The 21,698-nt window shown below is 41.3% G+C and overlaps 1 protein-coding gene across 4 annotated transcripts in view; it reads right to left on the bottom strand.

Moving 5' to 3' along the window:
* Positions 1–1,067: 1,067 nt before the first annotated feature.
* Positions 1,068–21,698, bottom strand: part of USF3 (upstream transcription factor family member 3) — an 84,136-nt gene continuing 63,505 nt past the window's right edge. For all 4 annotated transcript variants that reach the window (XM_050932552.1, XM_050932580.1, XM_050932561.1 and 1 more), the window contains 2 exons: positions 17,832–17,928; positions 1,068–15,458 (listed from right to left, as the gene is read on the bottom strand). In XM_050932552.1, coding sequence (XP_050788509.1) covers positions 9,001–15,458; positions 17,832–17,928 — 6,555 coding nt within the window. In that variant the 3' untranslated portion in view covers positions 1,068–9,000. The remainder of the gene's footprint in view (positions 15,459–17,831; positions 17,929–21,698) is intronic.

The raw sequence follows: 21,698 nt of genomic DNA, 5'->3' as shown, positions 1-21,698 counted from the left end.
AATGAAACTTACATTATCCATATGTAGAAAAAGCAATCAGATCATCCAGGAGAACTCAGAGAAAAGGCTATGCACAACCACCAATGGAACAGGGGGAGACACACGAGAACTACAGCCATCTGAAGCCAGTTACCAACAAGAGAGAAGAGTTTATGTCACTAGAAGGGGATGCAATATTCAAAGAAAACTTAATTATCAAGGCTGAATACTAAGGAAAACTTCCTGAGAGTGAGATGCAAAGGAGAGGAAGGGAACAATCTTCCAGGGGAAAAGGGAAGCCCCATTGCTTGGGACATTTAAAACTAGACTAAGCAAAGCATAAACATACACATAATAGGGAAACAATCCCGCCCTGGCCCTAAGGGTGGGAAATAAACAAGGAGATCCACTGATCTTTCCCATCTCTGATTTGCACGATTTAATGAGGATTTTGTGGGCAGGATTCTACAGTCAGAATGGCAAGCTCTGTTTGCTGCCAACATTCCAATCCAGCTCAGCTAAATTTAGGAACCAAATGTCAATCAAATATACTTTATCTCCAATCAACTGAGGTCCTTTGTGTGCAAGGTGCTTGTAGCAGGCAGATTTTCTCCACAACTTCAGCAGCTGTGTTTGCAGCATTAGCAAGCAAAAGCTGCTCCATCTCATTGCATACTATTGCTGGAGGGCCTTGAAACCTCAATCACAAAGGACTACTGCTACTAACAGAAACCAAACAGAAGTGGAAGAGCAGATGAGAAATGTAGTGCCTCATTCTGGTGCTTTCGCACTGGAGACCAGTTGAGAAAATCCATGGGTTTGCTACAAGTGAGTCTATGCAGCTGAAGTGGGGTTTTTTACCCATGAAAGCTTATGCCAAAATAAATCTGTTAGTCTTTAAGGTGCCACTGGACTCCTCGTTTTTACAAGTGAGAGTGTCTCTAAAAAAATCACCTCTGGAATTTCCTGAGCTTCAAATGTCTAATTTTTTAAAAAAGTATTAAGAACAATTGATTTACAACTTTGTTTTTTTCTAGAAACTTGATATACTCTAAACATCGTCCAAAAAGAACACAGTACACAAACAGTAATTTTAAATTTTTTTAATAAAATACTATAATGTTCATATCTATACAAATAATTATTACAACCATTAAACAAAGTGTTACATTTAACAATAAAAATCTCAGAACTTTGAACAAGATCATGGTTGGGATATTTACACCTGAAAGCAACACATTTGTAAAAAGATGTCAAAATAAACAGAACAAGATCTTATTTACAATTGCAAGATGTTCCTGATCATGTTTATTATACATTTCTGCTCTGGAGTTCCTTTTTCCCTTACAAAATAGTAGTGGGAGTTTCTACTGGGACTATAACCAGGTAATGTACAGCTTGTAGCCGATTGTATACAGCAGAAAATTCTGGACTGAGTATAAATAAAAATATTACGTTATGGAAATCAAGAGCATCTTTGATTACTTTCCTGTGGTGAAATCCATACTGGCATTCCTTCTCCCTGTGTCTGTGGGGAAATGGGTACTGTACATTATCATTTTAGTCATCCCCATGTTTGCGAGCTATGTAAGAGAATGGCATGACAAAATTGGAGTCTATATTAAGACTGGGAAAATGGGACAATGTAGTGAGGGATAGCGAAATACCTAAACTTCTCTTATGCGGCATAGTTGTGTGTCCACACGAACACTTAGTCACTAAAGAAGGCCACCCATTTACAGATACAGTGCATTGCAAATGATAACTGTTCTATTATATTTACTCTATCAATGAAAAATGTGGTTATCTGCAAATAAACAAGTAATATGTTGCTTTACAAGTTGCACACTTAAAGTAACTGTCAGTACCATGAGTAGAAGAAGGTTTTGTGACACCATGGCCTTGCCTACAATAGGTTCAGCTGTCATGGGTGTTGGGAACTGCAGGAGTGCTAGTGCAGATAGGGTGTTGGCAGCAGCTGGTCTTCTGTGTGATGTAGACCTGTTCTGAGCAGCATTAGACAACATGGTGCTTAAAACACTAGCGCTCCTGCCCACGTTATGACCAAGAATGCTGGACCAATGCTAGAGAGAGTTGGAAAAATTACCAGAAGAACTGAGTGTGGACACAACTAATTAATAAGGGCCTTTATACCATTTGACATCGAAACAAGCGCTAGAACAATTTGGCATAAATTGATCTTACTTCTACACTCTTTCCTCCCAACAGTTTCAAGTCAAAGGAAGATCGATTTAGGACAAACCAGTTCTCCAAAAGGGGAAACGGGGAATAGAGAAAGGAGAATCACAGTTCTCAGTAAGTGTTCAGCTAAATATAGTTATACGGAAGCAAACTACAGAAAAATAGTCTGTTGGCAATATAGCCTCTGAACCTGGATCAAGAATGGCTCGGAATAAGATTAAAGGACAACAATAGGTCAGAAATAACAATTTGAGTTCTTTTCTCTGGGTGGTCACTGGGTCTCCGGGATGCTGCCAGGCCACTGGCTTTCTGAAATTGCATTACAGTCACCTATCATGGTGGCAGCAGAGCACAGCTTTAAAGTGCAGTAGGAAATCTGCAAAATTCAGGAGGCACTGCTTAGAGAATACCAGAGCATTTTGCAGAGATGTGTACTTGCATCTACACCGCAGTTTAGTGATCAAAGCAGAGGAATAGGAGTCGAAAGATTTGTGTTCTAATCGGAGTCTGTTACTGACAGTCTGTGATCTTGGGCAAATCACTTCACTTCTTTATGCATGAGGTTTCTCTAGATACTAAAAATGGGGATGAATACTTGTTCATTTTTGTAAGACACTTTGAGACCAACTCTTTTGATGAAAACTGTTAAAGAAGTATTATTACATAGTCTGCTTCAAACTCAACCTGGTCCTACCCTGATTCTTCAAGATTCCTCACAGAATGCATGTTAAAAGGAGAGAAACGTTGCACTAAAGTGGATGTGACCCACTCCCTATGTCCTTTAGCTATTGTTTGTTGAACTGACCTAGGAGAAGCTGAAACTTATACACAGTGCTTGCCAGATGTGGCAATACCATCACAATGTGAAAAGAAGAAATACTGTGAAGTTTGATAGGCTCCAAATTCTTTATTATTATTCTTTGCTGTGTAAAATTCAGGTAATTCTGCTTGTATCTTTTCCCTTCAATAATAAAAAAGTAACCAAAATATAGCTAGCATCCTCTGACAACAAAATAGTGCTCACTCATGAGGAAGAAAAAAATTCCAGTTTCAGGGGTATGGTGGGAGGAGAGGAATTTTTAAATAGATCCTAAAAATACTTTGTCTTTGTAATTGTCAATTGATACTTAGTAGAAACAGATGCCAAGTGGCTGTTGGTGCCATAGACATTTGAGGAGGGGAACATTTGCCTGTAGAAATTTCTATTTATATTTTAACTGAACATGCTGAACTCATGTTGCTATTTAAAAAAAGGTGCTCTCAGTTTGCATAATGCCTCTGAATTTCTGGTCTTTAATGTACACTGAAGATATGTAACAATTATAAAAATAGAGTTCTCTGGTCAGTAGAAGTTACAGAAGCCCCTTTTCCAAATGGACTTGTCCAGAAAATAACATGTTGAAGACTTGCCTTACATCAAAGTCTTCCATTAATCTGAAACCTAAACATAACCATTTCAGTGTCGGAGAAAACAGAAATACTTGTTCCCACTGAAAGTACTTCAGATGTTAAGTCTTTCCTCTTGCCAATCCAAAAATGAACAGAAACACCTGCTGCCAGCTTGCACTGGAAAGAGTTTGCAGAAAGACCACACTTACCAGCAGGGCTAGTCCTTTCTCACTGTCACCTACACAGTCACAGTTTGGCCATATCTCTCTCTCTCCATCCAAGTGTCCTGGTCCTGTTATTTTAATCAAACTAACCTTCATTTGCAATAAAAACTGTAAAAAGCTATTTAATTAAACTGAAATCCCCTCTACTGATGAATGATATTTAGTCTAGCAGGTGGGAGAAAGGGGGGGGGGATTGCTTTCTCTTTTGCATTTCTTCACACTATCAACTTTAACCAAAACCACCTGACACCTGTGAATCCTATGAAAACCAGTAGCTTTGAGTGTGAGCAACAAACAACAGAAAAAGGTGCCTTAGGGAAGCCTGTGCTCTTAGGCTACTGGAGAAGATACATATATATTTACCTTAAGACAATATATAAAGCTTTAGGGCTTGTCTACACAGGGAAGCTATTGCAAAACAAGCTAGGTTGTGAATTTGAAGCACAACAGCTACTCTACAGTAGCTCTCTGTATGGATGCACTCATTCTGCACTGAATGTCTTTTAAGCTAAACTGCCCAAAGGCACTCTTCAGTGCGGAATAAGAGCATCTAGGCAAGGAGATAGAGCAGAATAAGGATAACTACTCCAGGCTATGTCTCCGTGTATATAATCTCCTAGGGGAGTAAGATGAGAAATATCTTCTTTCATACAATGCCATCTTAGCACAATTTAAAAAAAAAGGGGGGGTAACTTTTTAATTTGTACCAGTGTCCTAGCCATTATTAAGCACACAGTCACCTGTCAAGACCTAGCACTTGGTTGCCTGTCCCAAAGGATCAGAACTATGTTATGACCAGCCAATTCCAGTTGATAGATTTATGTTAGGGACAAACTTTCTTCTCATTTACACAAGTGTGAGGCCCGAGTAACTCAGTGAAGTTACATTGTTGTAAATTTGGATTAAATAAGAGCACAGTTTGGCTCTTTGCAATTTGGCTTTTGACTCCTGTTCCTGTGGATAATTAAACAAAAAACAAAAAAAACCAAAAAACAAGAAGAGGACCACGGGGAGGAAAAAGTAGATAGATTGATTTAGTTCTAGATTGCCACCTTAAAGTAGGTGAGATGGGCAGTAAATCCTTAAATTCAGGCACCCATAAGGAACGTATGTTTTGTAACAATCTAGCTGGTCACTAGGAGGTTGCTTTTAGGAAAGCAGGTGCAGAGCTATTTCTCCAGGTAGAAAATGATGCACCCTTTAAGAAGGAAATCCAGAAAAAGCTGTTGCAGGAGAACAGACAATCTTTCAGGCAAACAGGTTGTCACCATGCACCCATTCAGACTGATTAAGTAGCCAAACATTGACCCCCTTTTCAGAAAAAAGGTGGAGTGCAACAGAATGGCCAAGGGATATTTATCATGGCCCTTTCAGAAGGAGAGGGTCCATCATCAAGCTTTCTAGTTTGTTTTTATGCTACTCTGTTTCTTTTCACAGCAGTCAGCCAATTCTGATCTTACACAAACCATTAATATGCCAACTTGAATGTGATAAATGTCAGCAGGATAAGTTAAAACATCATTTAACTACCCGTAACTATTAGCGTAATATGGCATTTTATATATACATATATATGGCTTACACTGGAATTTGGTTAGAGTTCAAAAGAAAGTATTGTGAACAAGATGGGCAAAAGACAGATGGAATTTCCCCCTTCTGCACTCGCTAAGTAGTTTCTACAAAAGTCACTACAGAGTGGCACTGTGATTACTATCAAGTATCAAGAGGGTAGCTGTGTTAGTCTGTATCCACAAAAACAATGAGGAGTCTGGTGGCACCTGAAAGACTAACAGATTTATTTGGGCACAAACTTTCATGAGTAAAAAACCCACTTCTTCAGATGCATGGAGTGAAAATTACAGATGCAGGCATAAATATACTGACACACCCTTCTCTTCCTGTGCCAGTATATCTATGCCCGTATCTGTATTTTTCAATCCATGCATCTGAAGAAGTGAGTTTTTCACCCATGAAAGCTTATGCCCAAATAAATCTGTTAGTCTTTAAAGGTGCCACCGGACTCCTTGTTGTTTTTATGATTACACAGGAACTACCGTGTTTTGTAACTGTACTGCAAGATTAAGTTCTCTAAAGAACCTAAGTTACTTGATAAATTACTTTTGAGCCATGTGCCGCAGGAATGTGTCGTTCCTGCAAAGTTACAGGGTCTTTATGTCACTAATGAAACCTGTACTAATACTCAGACTATTGCTGTCATATGAAATGGGGCCACTCTTTTCTACATTCTTTGTAGGTGGGCAGAGGGTGTGGGGGCAGAATTTAGGTTATTTCTAAAATTACTATGCTATTAGTTAACATCCATTCAGAATATGATACACAATAAACAAAAAGATTGCCCTGCATCCCCTGAGAAAAACACAGGACCTAATTTAACCCTGGTATAACTTCAGTGAAGTCAACAGAGTTATATGAATGATGAATTTGCCTTACTAATTTCACACATTCACTTCAACTTTCAGACATCTCATGAAGCAATTGAGACTTTGTAGTGTGGAAACTGCAACCTGAAGCTGTCAGTTCTAGATGAATGCATGGAATGATGAGTGGGACTAAAACAGCTAGGATCTTTTTTTTTTTTTTTTTTTAAATTAATCTCATTTTATGAACTGTGACCCAATCCTCCACTGCTTTGTCTCTTGTGTAGCCACTTACATCTGTGAGTGCAAAATACTACCACATCAGCCTGGCTGTGTTTTACACTCACTTTTCACAGGTATAAATGCCTACATAAGCTGTCTCAGTTCTCCTGACTTCACGAGGCAGGCCCATAGGCACTGTTCAACATTATGGAACTTGTTCCACGGCACAAGGCAGCCCTCACTGGACATTACAGTATTTGAAAACTCCCGACAAACAGTGATTAGCTGAACCTCATAAGCTCTTAGGATGTCCAGTTAGTCGCAAAGCTAAAACTTGTGGCAATTCCTACCCCTATCATTCTGCATAAACCAGTTTCCTCAGGCTGTGGCAGGCACTGACTTCTCATAGGTTCTACCTTTCAGTGTAACCTGAAAATGGAACAAAAACATAAACTTTTGCGATTTTTATTTCATTCGTTGTTTCTGACAAACACTGAAACTTGAAGCACCAAATACATTCAGTTCCCTCAAGATACTTCCCATTTCAATTAGAATGGGATTCCCAGTTTAAGACAGAACCATTTCCCTTTACTTTGCAGGCTGAAGCACAGCCATTCATACCAGGACATATATAGTGTTACCAACGAAACCACCCTCAGGACAGATTATAGACACAGAGCCCGATTCTCATATACACTAAGGTCTCCTTACATTTGCGTCCACTTTAAGGCTCCTTTACTTTGCCAGAGCAGCGCAAAGAGGCCTACCGTATATGAGAATCAGGTCCTCAGTCTACCAACAAAACTGGCTACATCCATGTGGGCCCACAGCTGGGGCTGAACAAAGAGACTCCTTTTTTCAAGCACATCCAAAAATGAGAAAGGGCTAGGCTGTGATGGTTCATAGACACGATGGGGTGTGGCCTGGCCTACCCAATCTCTCAAGCATTTGGCAGCAGGCACAGGAGGAGGTCATGCTGCAGCTTTCAGGAGCAGGCCTATCGAGCACTATACAGCTCAGTACACCTAGTGCTGCTTGAAGCATTTTGCCTGCACCTGGTCTGCATAGGAAGGATGCCTCAGAGAAACTCTGGCTGTTACCCCTCATTGTGGCCTGAGCATGATCCTATAGCCTAGTAGACAGGGATAGGTGGGCTGGTGGAAACAAAAATAGGAAAAGTCTGGAGTGATGGTTTTGGATGAATACAAAAAAGACTTCTGCCTTCCTTCAAGATAATTATGTTGCAGTAGTCACTAAATAAACACCACTTTCCTAGGTCCATCCTCATTTTCACTTAATGAAATGGGACCAAACAGTGTACAATTCTTTTGCAAATATTAAAAAAAAATATCAAAACAAGATCAGTAAACATCTGTCCCTCTCGCCCTCTCCCACAAATCAAAGCATTTCCCTATATGCCATGCGTTTCAGAATTGACACATTCATCTCTCTGCCCCACCCACAATCACACTGAGTTAGCTAAAAGGTGCTATTTAAGTGCAAAGTATTAATATTAAATTAGGCCTTGATCCTGCCAGTGACAGCAAGTGGGAAGATTGCTGTGTCCACAGGGAGCCTATTACCTTCAATGGGATTCCACATAGGCATAGTAGTTTGCTCATTTGCAGTGAATTACAGGAAGGGTCCTTAATCCAAAGAATGGAGGAAAGCAGACAGATACAAGGACAAGGATTACAAGAAAGAAAAAAAAAAAGACTCAAAGAAAGTGCTAAACCAGGTATAGGGAAGATACCTTGAGGTAACTTGCAGCATACAAACAACTGACAGATGACAAAAAACATGACGGCTGTGTCTATGTTGATTACACTAAAAAGGGAAATAAATTATATTAAAAAAACTCTATACATAGTTCAGCAGGAGCTGATGCCGTTCCACATACAAATCTGAATAAAATTCTTCTCCACAGAAAGTGACAGCAAATCATGTTTTAAGGGAAACTGAATGTTTTAAAATAACAAATGTTTTACTGCTGCTCAGAAGCTGACCATGGAAACATACACACAGATTTTTATCTGATCAACTCAGCCTTAATTAGAATGTATATCACAAGCTTTAACAGACAAAAAGCCAATGTCTTTATCAACTAGAACTGGCTTGATACCAACTTGACTTAAAGACCAGGTATGTGCGAGGCTCTTTAAGATACTTTACAAAAAAACCCAAATTCTAAACAGTTCACTTTATCTTCTGGACAAGTTAATTAACCAAGAATTAAAATAAAAACTCAAGTACTTATTTCCTCCAGTCTCATCTTCCACAAGGCTAATCTTTTACTTGGTACTTTAGATCCAAGAGCTGAAAGTGTCAGTTATTCTGGAACGATCAGATTTTTGAATGCTGTAAAATCAACATTCAATATTTGCACAGCTCTAGGTGTTGCATTCTTACTGTTACTAATAAGAATTGCTATAGGCACTGGTGCTTAAAAGTTAGCAAGTGGGTGGATATACAGTATGTATATAAATACAGAAGTAACCACATATATACATACTTTTAGACAAACAGTGATGCTATGAATGGTCTCTTCAAGGATGCCTTTTTAATAGAAACATAACCCTTCAGACTAAACGTCAGTCTATCAATTTTCATACAGCTGAACTACAATCATGACCTAGAATATGGCTTATGTTGTGGGCAGGTCGGTTTGAGGATTGCTTGGAAGAATCTGAAGCTGATGTGTTTGCTATTGAAAGCAAAGGCGACATTGCCGAACCATCTGGAGGAAGAGCTGTGGCTATTTCTGGAAACAAAGATGTCAAGTTAAAATTGGATAAGTGTGATGTATTGGTCATGTGCATTGGCGGCATATCTGGGAGAAGAGGAAAACTTGGCTGAGCAAAACCAACTGGTCTGGGAGGAGATAAAATGGATCCAAATCGATTGTTTAAACCTCCGCTACTGGGCTTTTCTGTGCTTGGATTAGGAAACATTTGATTGGGAAAGTAAGGGATAGAAATGTCATTGGACAGAGTAGGATGGGCAGGAGAATAAGGCGGATAGAAAGATGGCAGTGTATTTTGAGGATCTACTGGGATTAGGGCTGGTGTTCGAGTGGCACTAGGCTGAGTAACTGGTGGAATGAAAGAAGTATTGGCATTTATTGGTGGATTCATACTACCCTCTGGAATAAAAGGGAATCCAAAATTTTGAGACAAAGCATGCTGGTCAGGGGCTGCATTATCATTAGACACTTGAGGGCCATCAGACATAAAACGGACAATGCTGCCTCTTTTTTCTATTGTAGATTGTTGGCGCCCAAGGATCATACTGCCACCAGTAGACAGGGGAAGATGGGGCAGACTAGGGTCAAACACATTTCCGTGTCTTTGATTTCCAGTTCGATTCCTTTCAGGCTGGCGGATTTTAGAACCACTATTATCCTGGAGAGGATGCCTTGATCGCTGAGTAACTGAAGAATTTGGCTGACGAACAGATGGTTGCCCTTGCTCAGCATTCCCATGAGAGATAGCAGGGTGGGGGAGAGCTGGCCGGACAACTCCATGCACGTTACTAGAAACAGGTGTATTCATGTGGCTCTTGCTTCCATGACTGTCAGTCATTCTCATGGGATTGGACTTCTGTACAGAAACATTTGGGCTTGTGTTTCGACCTTGAATATCTCCTGAGGAAGAAGAACTTGAAAAAGGAATATTTAAAGAACTATTCCTACTATTAATTGCACCCATAGACATGTCACAACTTTCTCTATTCTGACCTTCACCATCTCTTCGAATGTGGACATTCTCTCGTGCTGGGGGACAATTATATTCAATTGTCGAGGATGCACTGCACTGCGTATTCCTCTGATGTTCTGAAATTGATCTTTGGCTTCCACTAACTTGATCTCCAAGATGAGGGGCAAGTAAACTCTGCATAAAACTTTGGTGGCATGTATTTTCATTGTCCCTTGGCGGAAGAGCATTTCCCGTTGGAATACCCCGAACCGGTTGATAGGGCAATCTCTTTTGTCTCTCTATGGGTGGCCCAGTATTTTGACTAATTCGAAAAGATTGTGATTGCATGCCCCTGAGGGATGATACAGAGTTACCAATTTCACTATTTCTTGAGGCCTGTACATCAAAATTGCCTGTTGGCTGTTGGCTGGCCCCATTTGGTTTGAATGTCTGACAATCAGAAAGTCGTTGAACTTCTGAGCCAAGTGCATGGTCTACAGATATACGACTCTGCATGTTATGAATTACCAAACCTTTATTCCTAGAAACATCAAGGTAACTTCTCATTTCAAGCTGGTCTGGAACCCTAGAGCCTTGAAGGGCTATCCCTATTCTCTGTTCTGAATTAGAAGGCGTCTTCCCAATAAGTGCCTCTGCAGAGTAACTAGAAACTCTGTTTCTTTCTTGTCTGTGTGGGGCACAGGTCATATCCGATGGCCTGGTAACAATACTTGGCTGGGACACCATTTGTTGCTCCAAGCCCCTGGCGGTCAGAAGTCTCTGCATCTGATTATGTCCAGACACATGTTCGGATGAAACCCCTGAGCCCTGCTGTCTGTTGCCAACATCCTGTTGCTGATGATGCATAATATCCTGATTTAGATGGCTCTGAGGATGGTTATGATGGTTTCTGCTTGTTGAAGGGTTTTCACAGTTCTTTTCAGGCTGGGAAGCTCCAAAGTGCTGCTGCATTTGCTGCTGTATTTGCTGGTGGTGAGGATGAGGCTGTCCACTTTTTTGCCGCGTTTGATCATTTCCATGATGCTTCTGCTGTAAAGAAAGTTGACTGGCTTGGGTTCCCTGGACAAGGCTTCGTTTCTTTTGCATTTGCACCTCTTGCTGCATTGCTCTTTGCTGGTGGACATTGTGGGATTGAGAATGGACTGAGCTCTCTGCATGAGGAACATGGTGCTGTAGCTGATATAAGTGATGCCTCTCTCTTAACTGTCCAGCCTGCTGTTGTTTTAAGTATGGGTTGTTACTGTGAAGATGTGATACGCCTTGAGCAGGTACATGTTGTATAGCTTGCAGATGCTGACCTCCCGCCTGACCTTGCTGCTCTGAAATGGATGGCTGAGAACTGCACTGAACTTCAGTTTGCCTCAAAGCAGAGGTCACAAAGTTGTTGTTGGATGGGAATAATCTGTTAAGACCATCTGTGTGCCCTTGATTGCTCACTGTCACAACCGGATTGGATGAATTGGGAGGGATCTGACTAACCAACATTTGAGTTTGGTCAGCAATACTGTCTGGTGTTCGGTTCGTCAATGCCACGCCTTCAAGCCTGACAGGCGTTGTCTGACACTGCTTCTGCCTCTTCGCTGAAGAAAGCAGAAGGTCCTCTTGGACAGCACGTTTAGCAGAGTCTTTGCGACTTTCATGATTTTGCTGCTTTAAGTGTGGTTCCTGCATCTGTGGAGCCTGCATGGTGTTTGCCCTAATAGCACTCAGTTGTTCTTGAGCATATTCAGTCATCATAGCTGATCCTGGAGACTGACTGACATACGAACTAGATGATATGGACCGAATCCCTGTGGCAGGAAGAGCTGCTTGCTCTGAAGGCTGGGATAAACCTGAGCAACTTACAAGAGGGTGGATGATGCGACTTTGATGTATGAGATTATTTACACTTAAACTGGTTACATTTGTTGACTGGGAAGTTGAAATCTGTACAGTATTTGATGCTTCCACTCCTACAGAACAGCTTGGTTTTTCCACTGATCTATCAACATTTGTTTGCACTGGATCCTGAGCATGGAATTTGTTTGGTGCTGCTTCCAACTGTCCTACATTAGCTTTAACTGTTTGTGGTTTAAAAAGCTGCTGCTCGCTTTCCAAAGGTGCAACTTCAGAAGACTTAGAGGCAGCATCCCTTAAGTTAACTTGTATTCCTCCTCCACTTTTTTCAAGGTTCTCTTGGTCAAAAATAGCTCTTGCTGCAAGAGCTACAATGTCAGTTTGCTCTGAAAAAGTGCAGCTGTTACATGTATTTGTTGATGTGCTGCTGGTAACATCTTCCCTAGATGTGTCTGGCAACATGGATGCAACTGAGAAGCCACGACTACTCCCAGAGCTAGTTGACATTGGAGAGTCCGCCTGCCTGCTAGCAATAAGAGAACCACTAACAACCTCTTGATCGGAAATGCAGGAATGATGCTGCATGAGAGCGTCACCTTCAGTGTTCATTAACAAAAGTTCCTGCTTCTCAGACAAATCAATGTTTGATTTTATTGTTTTAGAGTTTTCTGGGGGGAAATCAGAGTGCTCCACCTGAAGAGAAAAGGAGGGTTTTAGCATTGCTGTTCTTTCTTTAGTAAGGTCAGACAGCATTTTGGTTAGACCTTGTCCCTCTAACAAGTCTGTGGTTTGCATCACAATTGATGACACTTGCCCAACACTGCAGGTCTCTGAAATGCTTTCTGCCTCAGAAGCATGGTCTGTCATTACACTGTTTTGTGGTGCAGATGCCCCAGAAACCTGAGAAATTGTCACATGTGCTTCAGGGGCAGAGGACATTGAGATGCTGGTGGTAACACACGATTTGGAAGATTCTGGCAACACAGAGTCAGGTAATGGGTTATTCTGAGATGTTTGCAGAAGAGCAGTGGAATCTTTGGAACTTGATGGAACTAGTACAAACTGTTCTGACATCACAGATTCTAGCGGTGATGAACTCTGTATCTCTGTTGAACTCAGCTCTGGTAAGCTCACCATCTGTTCAGAACTCAGAGTCTCTTTGGATTGACAGTCAGAAATGCTTACATCAGTTGGTGCTGCCATGCTGTTTGCTTGTGATACAGCTAAGGCTTGTGATACTACAGGCATATTTTCAAGCAGTCCTTCACTATTTGAATGCTCTGCTGTAGCTTCCACATTAGTGCAATCAAGCTTCCCTGCATCTCTGCAAGGATTCATTGGACATGATGCTTTGCTGTTGGCTGCCAAATGTTTTTTAGTACTTGTCTTTTTGTTTGTCCTTTTTGATTTTATGTTTGATGGCAAACCAGCAGAAGCTTTTTTTGGAGAAGTGTTTATAGAATTAGAAGCACTGGATAACACTGTTGAACTTTCAGTAGCTATGGAAGATGCTGCAGAAGTTGGTAATGAAACACAGTTAATTGGGGCAATCTGGCTGCTGGCAGTTGTTGGATTAGTAGGCTGACTAAGGGACAGCTGTAAACAGCTTTGCCCAGCCATTTGTGATATGCTCTGATTGAGGTTAGCTAAAGCACCAAATGTATTGAGGGCAACATTGGTATTCGGATCTTCGCTAGTAGTAGGTTGAATAATTTGCATAGGGGCTTGATTTGAAGCTCCAGATGAGGACATCATAGGTTGCAATGCAAACAGCTGTCCATTTAAAGAAATAGTCTGAGGCTGTTGTTGATTTGACATTGTAACTGAAAAAGTTTGTGTAGCACTAGAAGATGGTAAAGAAGGTGGTCTTGGTAATATATGGACAAGATGTTTCCCTCCAAAAGTTTGTGGAGCAGAGGTATTTTGCACAGAGTTGTTAGAGCTTGCTATTGGACTGGCTCCATTCACAGGAACTCTGAGAGAACCAGGGGGTTGTGCAGAGAGAAGAGGAAGAGAATTCTGATTAGCTGCTTGTATAATTACAATCTGTTGACTAACGGTTTGGCTGGGGACTTCAGCTCTCACCACTGGGGGACATGGCGTGGTGTTAGGAGGCTGCAGAATTATGACATTCTGATTAGCAGGAACCGCAGTAACAGCTGACCCAATTGTCTGAGCCATCTGAATTACCTGCATAGCTGAATTCAATGGAAAGATATTTCCAGCAGGCTGTGTTTTAACCTGTGGTTGAGTGATTAATGGCTGCATAGGTACAGATGGGCAAGAGGGCAAGGTAACAACAATTTGTTCAGCTGCCTGCCCATCTCCAGGCACAGAAGTATTCAGACTGATGCTTGGAGCTAAATGTCTGTTCTGGGTGGAAGATATGGTACCAGCACTATTAACTGGCTCATTTAACAATGCAGTCATAACACTGGATGGTGTCTGGGTTAGTGGCTGAACAGTGTTTCCTGCTAGCTGCAAAGTAGTCCACGTGGTTTGTGTGATTCCAGCTGAAGGGAGCCGTGTAAGGCTACTCGTGTTTTTCAAATCAGAAGTGCCAACACCTGAAGAGCCTGAAAAAGACCAACAGTTGTCTAATGGACCAGCAGGCAGTGTGCTTATTGCTGTTACAGCCTTAACGGTTTCTATTGCAGAAGTCACAGGCATCCCAGCACTACTTAGTAAGTCTGTACTTTTGAGGATGTTTACTGAAGAAAGGCTATCCACAATGGAGAGTCTCACAGATGGGGTACAAGTGGTATCAGTTGCAGAAACAACAAAGCTTTCTTGAAATTCACTTCTAGGACCCTGTATGCTTGAAGGGGTGACGTTCACCTGTTGAACTTGAGAGGCCTCTACGGTGGTGTTAGAAGGAATGCTGATGCCATGCATGATTGTTTTTTTCATTAACTTGGTGCATTCTTGTCCATTTTTAATTTTGGGGACATTTTGATCATTCTGTGGTGTGCTACTTGAGGAACACCGTAATTCTTGTTCTGTCCCAGACTGAGAAGCATTCTGTGAGCTTGCAGTAGCAGAGGTAAGCATGTCCTGCTCATTCTCTGAGGTGGAAAGCTCAAGAATATTCTCAGCAGAAACTGGTTGATTGGACGCCAATGGAGAAACTGTGGTCTGAGACCATGGCTTGTTTTCTGTGGGGTAAACACCAGAGATGGTCACAGGAGTCACTAAATTGCAAGTTCTCTGAACTGGTACAACATTGGCTGTTTGTTTTTGTAAGTTATGACCAACATTAAAAGTTATTCCCTGGACAGATGCCCCCTGGTTATTTCCACCAGGTTGACTCCCATTCGAATAGACAATGATGTTCTTTTGAACCTGATCGCTAGGAATAACAACAGAGACCTTTGCACTTTTGAGATTCCCTTTCCAGTGAATTGTGGGATCATCGTACAGGCAAATGTCATTTGCTTTCAGTAGTTCTATGTATCGCCCATTTTCCTTCTGGAGTTCATCCAGCTGTTTCCGGAGCTTTTTTATCTCTTCAGCTGCAAAACAGTGAGAATACAACTTTACAGTGGTGTCATTACAAATGCTGGAAAAGATTATTGTCATCACGTGATTTGGGACATAGACTTTAAGTGTCACTGTAATAAACTGTTAATATGACATGTTGTCTCTAAAATCCATACTTATAAGGGCTTCTAAGTACGGCCAAGTCTTTCTTATGGTATGGCATCCTACCACCCTGCTCAGTTTAGTAATGTCACACCAGAGCACTCAGTCACTGTAATAGACAGATATATTTGTTTTTCCAACTAGGCCATCTGATAGTGGACTAAATCATACTGGAAGTTTAGGACACTTGATGAAATTCTGTAACAAATGAAAAAAGCATGGGATCATTAATTTGTCTTTTCTCTGTGGCCAAACACCTGTACTGCATTTATATTGGCAACTGCATTGGTATTCTCTTGGCTTTCCAGTTCATTTTTACATTTTATTAAACCCCCTGTAATATTTACACAGAAATGGACAAGAAAATATTTTTGCAATGGACCTAGGGACAGGTGTGATATCTAAAATTAATTTTAATTCATTTTTAAAACTGACTATATTTCAAGTTGAAATTGTCCCTATAGTTTGTGCTTTTAAAGTGCTAAACAGAATCACAGACCACAATAAATTACAGTAAGAGAATGGCTCAATGGTATCTGTTACTGTTTTATAGTGCTTATTTTTAATAAGGTTGCTCTAGAAAGCAAAATATTTTAACATGATTTTTGGGGGGCAGGTCCCAAAAAACATGCTATCAACTTTCAAGATACTTGAGAGTAAAGAGGCAGCAGCCCCAGAGTAGCCCCCACAACCCATGTTTGTAATTAGATCACTTAATTCTGAAATTTGTGGGAGGTTTTTCCATAGATTCCAAGGCCAAAAGGGACCATTGTGATCATCTAGTCTGATCTCTTGTATAAAACAGGCCATAGAAAGTCCCCCAAAATTTTCCTAGAGCATATTTTTTAGAAAAACATCCAATCTTGATTTAAATATTTCCAGTGATGGAGAATCCATGACAACCTTTGGTAAATTGTTCCAACAGTTAACTATATTCACTATTAAAAATTTACATCTTATTTCCCTTCTGAATTTGTCTAGCTTCAACTTCCTGCCATTGGATCATATTATAAAAACTTTTTCTACTAGACTGAGGAGCCCATTTTCAAATATTTGTTCCCTAGGTAGATGCTTATAGCCTGTAAATGAAGTCATCCCTTAACCTTTTTGTTAAACTAAACAGATTGAGCTCTCTGTGTATCACTGTAAGGCAGGTTTTCTAATCCTTTAATCACTTCCGTGGCTCTTCTATGAACCCTTTCCAATTTATCAACATCCTTCCTGACTAGAAACACACCTGTTCAATGATAATTCCCCATTCACTGTCACATTTTGAGACCTTTCACTTAGCCAGTTTTTAATCAATGTAATGTGTGCCATGTTAATTTCCTAGCTTTCTAGTTTTTAATCAAAATGTCATGCAGTATCAAGTCAAGTGCCTTACAGAAGTCTAAGCATGTTACATCAGTACTATTACCTTAATCAACCAAATTTGTAATCTCATTAAAAAAAGATACCAAGTTAATTCTGAAGGATACATTTTTCATAAATCCATGTTGATTGGCATTAGTTACATTACTCTCCTTTAATTCTTGATTAATCAAGTCCAACATCAGCTGTTCCATTATTTTGCCTGGGATCAATGTCAGACTGACAGACCTATGATTACCCAGGTCATCCCAGTTACCCATTTTAAAAAGACTGGCACAATATTAGCTTTCTCTGGTCTAATTACTCTGGTCTATTAAATTACAGGCAACAGATGTGAGGGCAGTCAAATTAAAACAACTCAAAGTGGAATCTGCAGAAATTATTGCATTAAGTTTAAACTTATCAATGACAATATACCATGATGGGATGCTTCAATTTGCTATAGTTAAATGCAAGAATATGCCGCAGGGCATATGCCTCAACTTTCTTGTTTTCAAGTTACCTTAAGCAACCATTTATCCTCTCCAACCCTATAAACTCTTGGGATTCCCCAGTTTGTTGATCCAGCTGAAGTAAAGAACTGCTGTTTCATTACTAGTCTCACTAGCCAAGGAGGACGGGAATGAAATGCATAATGAATACAATGAATTCATTAATGCTCCAGGGATGAAGCTGCTGCCTTGTAGCAGTGAGAAAGAACACGGGATGGGAACAATGGTGATGTCATGTCACTATGCCACATCCTCACTGGATTAGTAAGGAGAGGAGAGTATTAATACACTGTTGTGGGAAAAAACAGTGCACCCAGTGCCACATTACCACAATGGAAGATAAAAGGAAATTAAAGAACCTTCACAACATTTCATACTTACCTTGTTCATTGTTCCCTCCATTCAACAGGAGTTCATCATTTTGCCTTTTCATTTCTGTTATATATTTAAAGGCCTGATCCAAGATCATGTTCTTACTCTACAAAAGAATGTGTGTATAATTAGGGAAAAAGATCTATCAATGAAACTTTTGAAATCAAAAGCAGACCTATTAGTGACATAACTTTTCAAACCTGGGATTTCAACTGGAATGTTCATTTTAGGGGGGGAGGGATAGCTCAGTGGTTTGAGCACTGGCCTGCTAAACCCATGGTTGTGAGTTCAATCCTTGAGGGGGCCACTTAGGGTTCTGGGGCAAAATCAGTACTTGGTCCTGCTAGTGAAGGCAGGGGGCTGGACTCAATGACACTTCAGGGTTCCTTCTAGTTCTAGGAGATAGGTATATCTCCTTTATTTATTTATTTATTTATCTTTTAATTGTCTGACATTTTTAATTATTTCCCTTGTATTTTCCTTCCAAAAAAGATTGGTTACTTTCTTCACAGTATGTGTGGTTCTTTGGGATGCTCTGTCCACATGGCTTCTACTTCTGTTGATATGCAACCCATTCCTGAAATAAAATTCTTTTTCATTAGCAGTGACCACTGGGGCCATGGAGTAAAGACAGAGTAGGCCCAACTGTTCTTCAGTTTCTTTGATGATACTGAATCCTACAGCTATAGGAGTCTGTAGAAGGGAAGGACGGTGGGTCATGGAATCCAAGTGAACAACACATCTTGTAAGGTAAAGTAACTCTTTTTAGAGTGATTGTCCAGATGGATGCCAGTTCTGGTGGCTTGCAGCAGTGATCTCATAGTTAGAAGGTGGGTGCTTGGAGTCCTATTTAAATAAGGATTTCAGGACAGTTCTGTCAAAGTGGGCATCTGATTTTGAAGTCTCAACAAAGGAATAATATTGGATAAAAGTAAGGACTGATCCCCATGTAGCCACCCTGCACATTTCTGAAATACAGGTGCTTCTCTGAGAAGCAGCGGAAGCTGTTTAAACCCTAGTGGACAGATCCCTAAATGATATAATATAGTTAGATACCACTTAGACAACTTTTCAGTGATAACGGCCTGACCTTTAACCCTGTCTGTGAAGGCTACAAAGAGCATGGGGAAGCTCCTGAAGGATCTTCTACTATGTCCAGGTACTATGAAAGAGCCCTGACCACAACAAAGAATGTGCAGGTTTGGTTTCTCCCTGTTTGAGTGAGGCACAGGAAAAAAGAAGAGGGAGGTGAATCAACTGATTTAAATGAAAATCTGAAACAACACTGGGGGGAAACTTGGGGTGAGCCCTAAGAGTCACCATGTCTTTATGGAACACTGAGTAATGTGGACCAGTTGGAAGAGTCTGAATTTCCCCTATCCTACAAGCTGATGTTATGGTTACTAAAAAGGCAAACTTCTTAGATAGAGGGTAAAAAGAGCAGGTTGTTAGGGACTCAAAAGGGGGGGCCCTTTAAGCCTATTAACACTATGTTGAGGTCCCAGGAAGGGGAGGGCTGAAGGAAACACATGAATGAAATCCTCGATGAATCAAACAACTGTAGTGTGGGATAATATGGCATGACCATGAATTAGAAGATGATGTGCAGGTATTGCTAAAAGCACTCTTATGGAGCTGATAGATAGTTTTGAATGTTCTAGTGCTAATAGATAGCTCAGAATAGCAGAAACAGGGGCTTTCATGTGAGTCAGAAGACATTGTCCTGCCCAAACAGAAAACTGCTTCCACTTTGCTGCATACCAAAATGCTATATACTGAAGTGCCCTGGATTTCAGCTGAACAGCTTCTTCTGCAGGCAGTTAATAAGACAGCACACAGGCTATCAGATATAATCATGCTGAATCTGGGCATAAAATCTGACCTCCATTTTGCAAAACAAGTTAGGTAGACTAGGCAATATGATCAGAGGCTACGTTGACATGTTCACCAGATCTGAGTACCAGACTTGTCTGGGTCAAGTTGGGCTGAATCTTGTCTGAGTTTTCTCAGAACACTTGGTATTAATGGGACTGAAAGGTAGGAATACATGAACGCTGGTGCCCATGAGAGGAGAAAGGTACCCAACTGGGAGCCTAGGCTCGAACTCTCTCTAGAACAGAATGCATGGCATTTCCTGTTCTGGTCAGTGGCAAACAGATCTATTTTTGGGCACCCCCGTCTGTGAAAGATGCTCGGTAGAACTGAGTCTTTGTCAGTCTGCTCGTGGTTGGCTGTGAATTCTCTGCTGATCTGATCTGCTAGAGCATTTTGCAAGCCTGGAAGATGCAGAGCCTCTGATGTGATTTGATAATGAATGCACCAACCACAGCGACAGATGGTTTCTCGGCAGAGTGGTCATGATCATGCTCTTCCCTTGTCTGTTGACATAATGCATGGCTGCAGTGTTGTCTGTCATCACCTGGAATGTAAATCCGTGTAACAGGAGCAGAAATGCTATTCATGCTAGACATACTGCTCTGAGTTTCAGGACATTTATGATAAGATGAGCTTCCACGGAGGAATGGGGGAGGGGCAGGGGGAACATACACGACACGACACCCAGAGGCTTTATGTTTGAAGTTAGTCCAGATGAGCTCCTCATCCCAGTAAGCATCCATCACCAGTATCTTGGTAGGCAGAGGTGCAGAAAAGAGTACTTCATTGCACCCATGAAGCAGATCCTTCCACCAATCCAATGAGGAGAGGACTTCTCATGGGAACTTCACAGCCATGTGGTGCCTGCTGGATAAATACCTGCTGGATAGTCTGGTATGCTGTGTGACATTGATGCAGGAGGCCATGTGACCCAGGATTCTAAGGCATGCTCTTGCAGACATCTCTGGGTGAGCCTGCAGATGACTGAGGAGACCCATTGTAGTCTGGAACCTCTCCTGCATGAGATAGCTGACTTCAGAACTAACACAGCTCCTATGAATTATATGCTTTAGATCAGTAAAAGTGTGAATTTTTCTTTGTTAATCTTGAGCCCCAGTGTGGTAAATATCCCTAAGATCATACAAATCAAGTTGGTCAACTTCTGAGATGATTTTACCTGGATCAGTCATCCATCCAGGTATGGCTATACCAGAATGCCACGTCATCTTATGTGGGGTGCAATGACCTTTACATACTTGGTGAATACTCTCAGTTTGGTGGAGAAACCAAAGGGCAGGACCCTGTATTAATAGAGAATCCCGCACTTTGAATTTGAGGTTTGAACTTGATGGACCTTATTGCCCAGGAAGGGGTGGGACTTTAGAGGAATCTGACTAGAGGGCTGGGCCTGAATGCAGGAGACCACTAGAAAAAAGCCACTGGGGTGCTCTGGGATGATAAGGCTGCTACAAAAGGATAAGTTCAAGGTTACCATCCTGAACCTGCAGTGAGGATGAATCTGATGAGATGTTTCAAGTCTAAAATGCCTGCCTCCCTTTTCCTTGGGCCTAAACAATGAGAGTAGAACCTCTGATCTCTGAATTTGAAGGGCACCTCTTCCAGAAGGAAGAGTAACTCCTGTTTTAACAGTATCTCATGAGTAGGGTCCCTGAAAAGGAAGGGTGAAGGAGAATGGAGGCTAGGAAGGGACTGGATTTGGACAGAAAACCCCCTGTTTATAATTTCCAAGAATCTTCAGGCCTGAGGTGATCCAACCACCCCTTCTCCCTGTCCCCTGACTGCCCCTGGAACCCCTAACACTGACTGCCCCCCCGCCACCCCATCCAACCCCTCCTCTCGTTCCTGACTGCACCCCCTGGGACCCCTGCCCCATCCAACCACCCTTTCTCCCTGTCCCCTAACCACCCCCTGCCACCCCATCCAATCCCCCCTCTCATTCCTGACTACCCCACGCCCTGAAACACCTGCCCCATCCAAACC

This window comes from Gopherus flavomarginatus, chromosome 1 (assembly GCF_025201925.1).
Source record: "Gopherus flavomarginatus isolate rGopFla2 chromosome 1, rGopFla2.mat.asm, whole genome shotgun sequence".
NCBI classification, from domain to species: Eukaryota; Metazoa; Chordata; order Testudines; family Testudinidae; genus Gopherus; species Gopherus flavomarginatus.
Note: the sequence above shows the minus strand (reverse complement) of the source record. Positions and strands in the feature narration are given on the sequence as shown.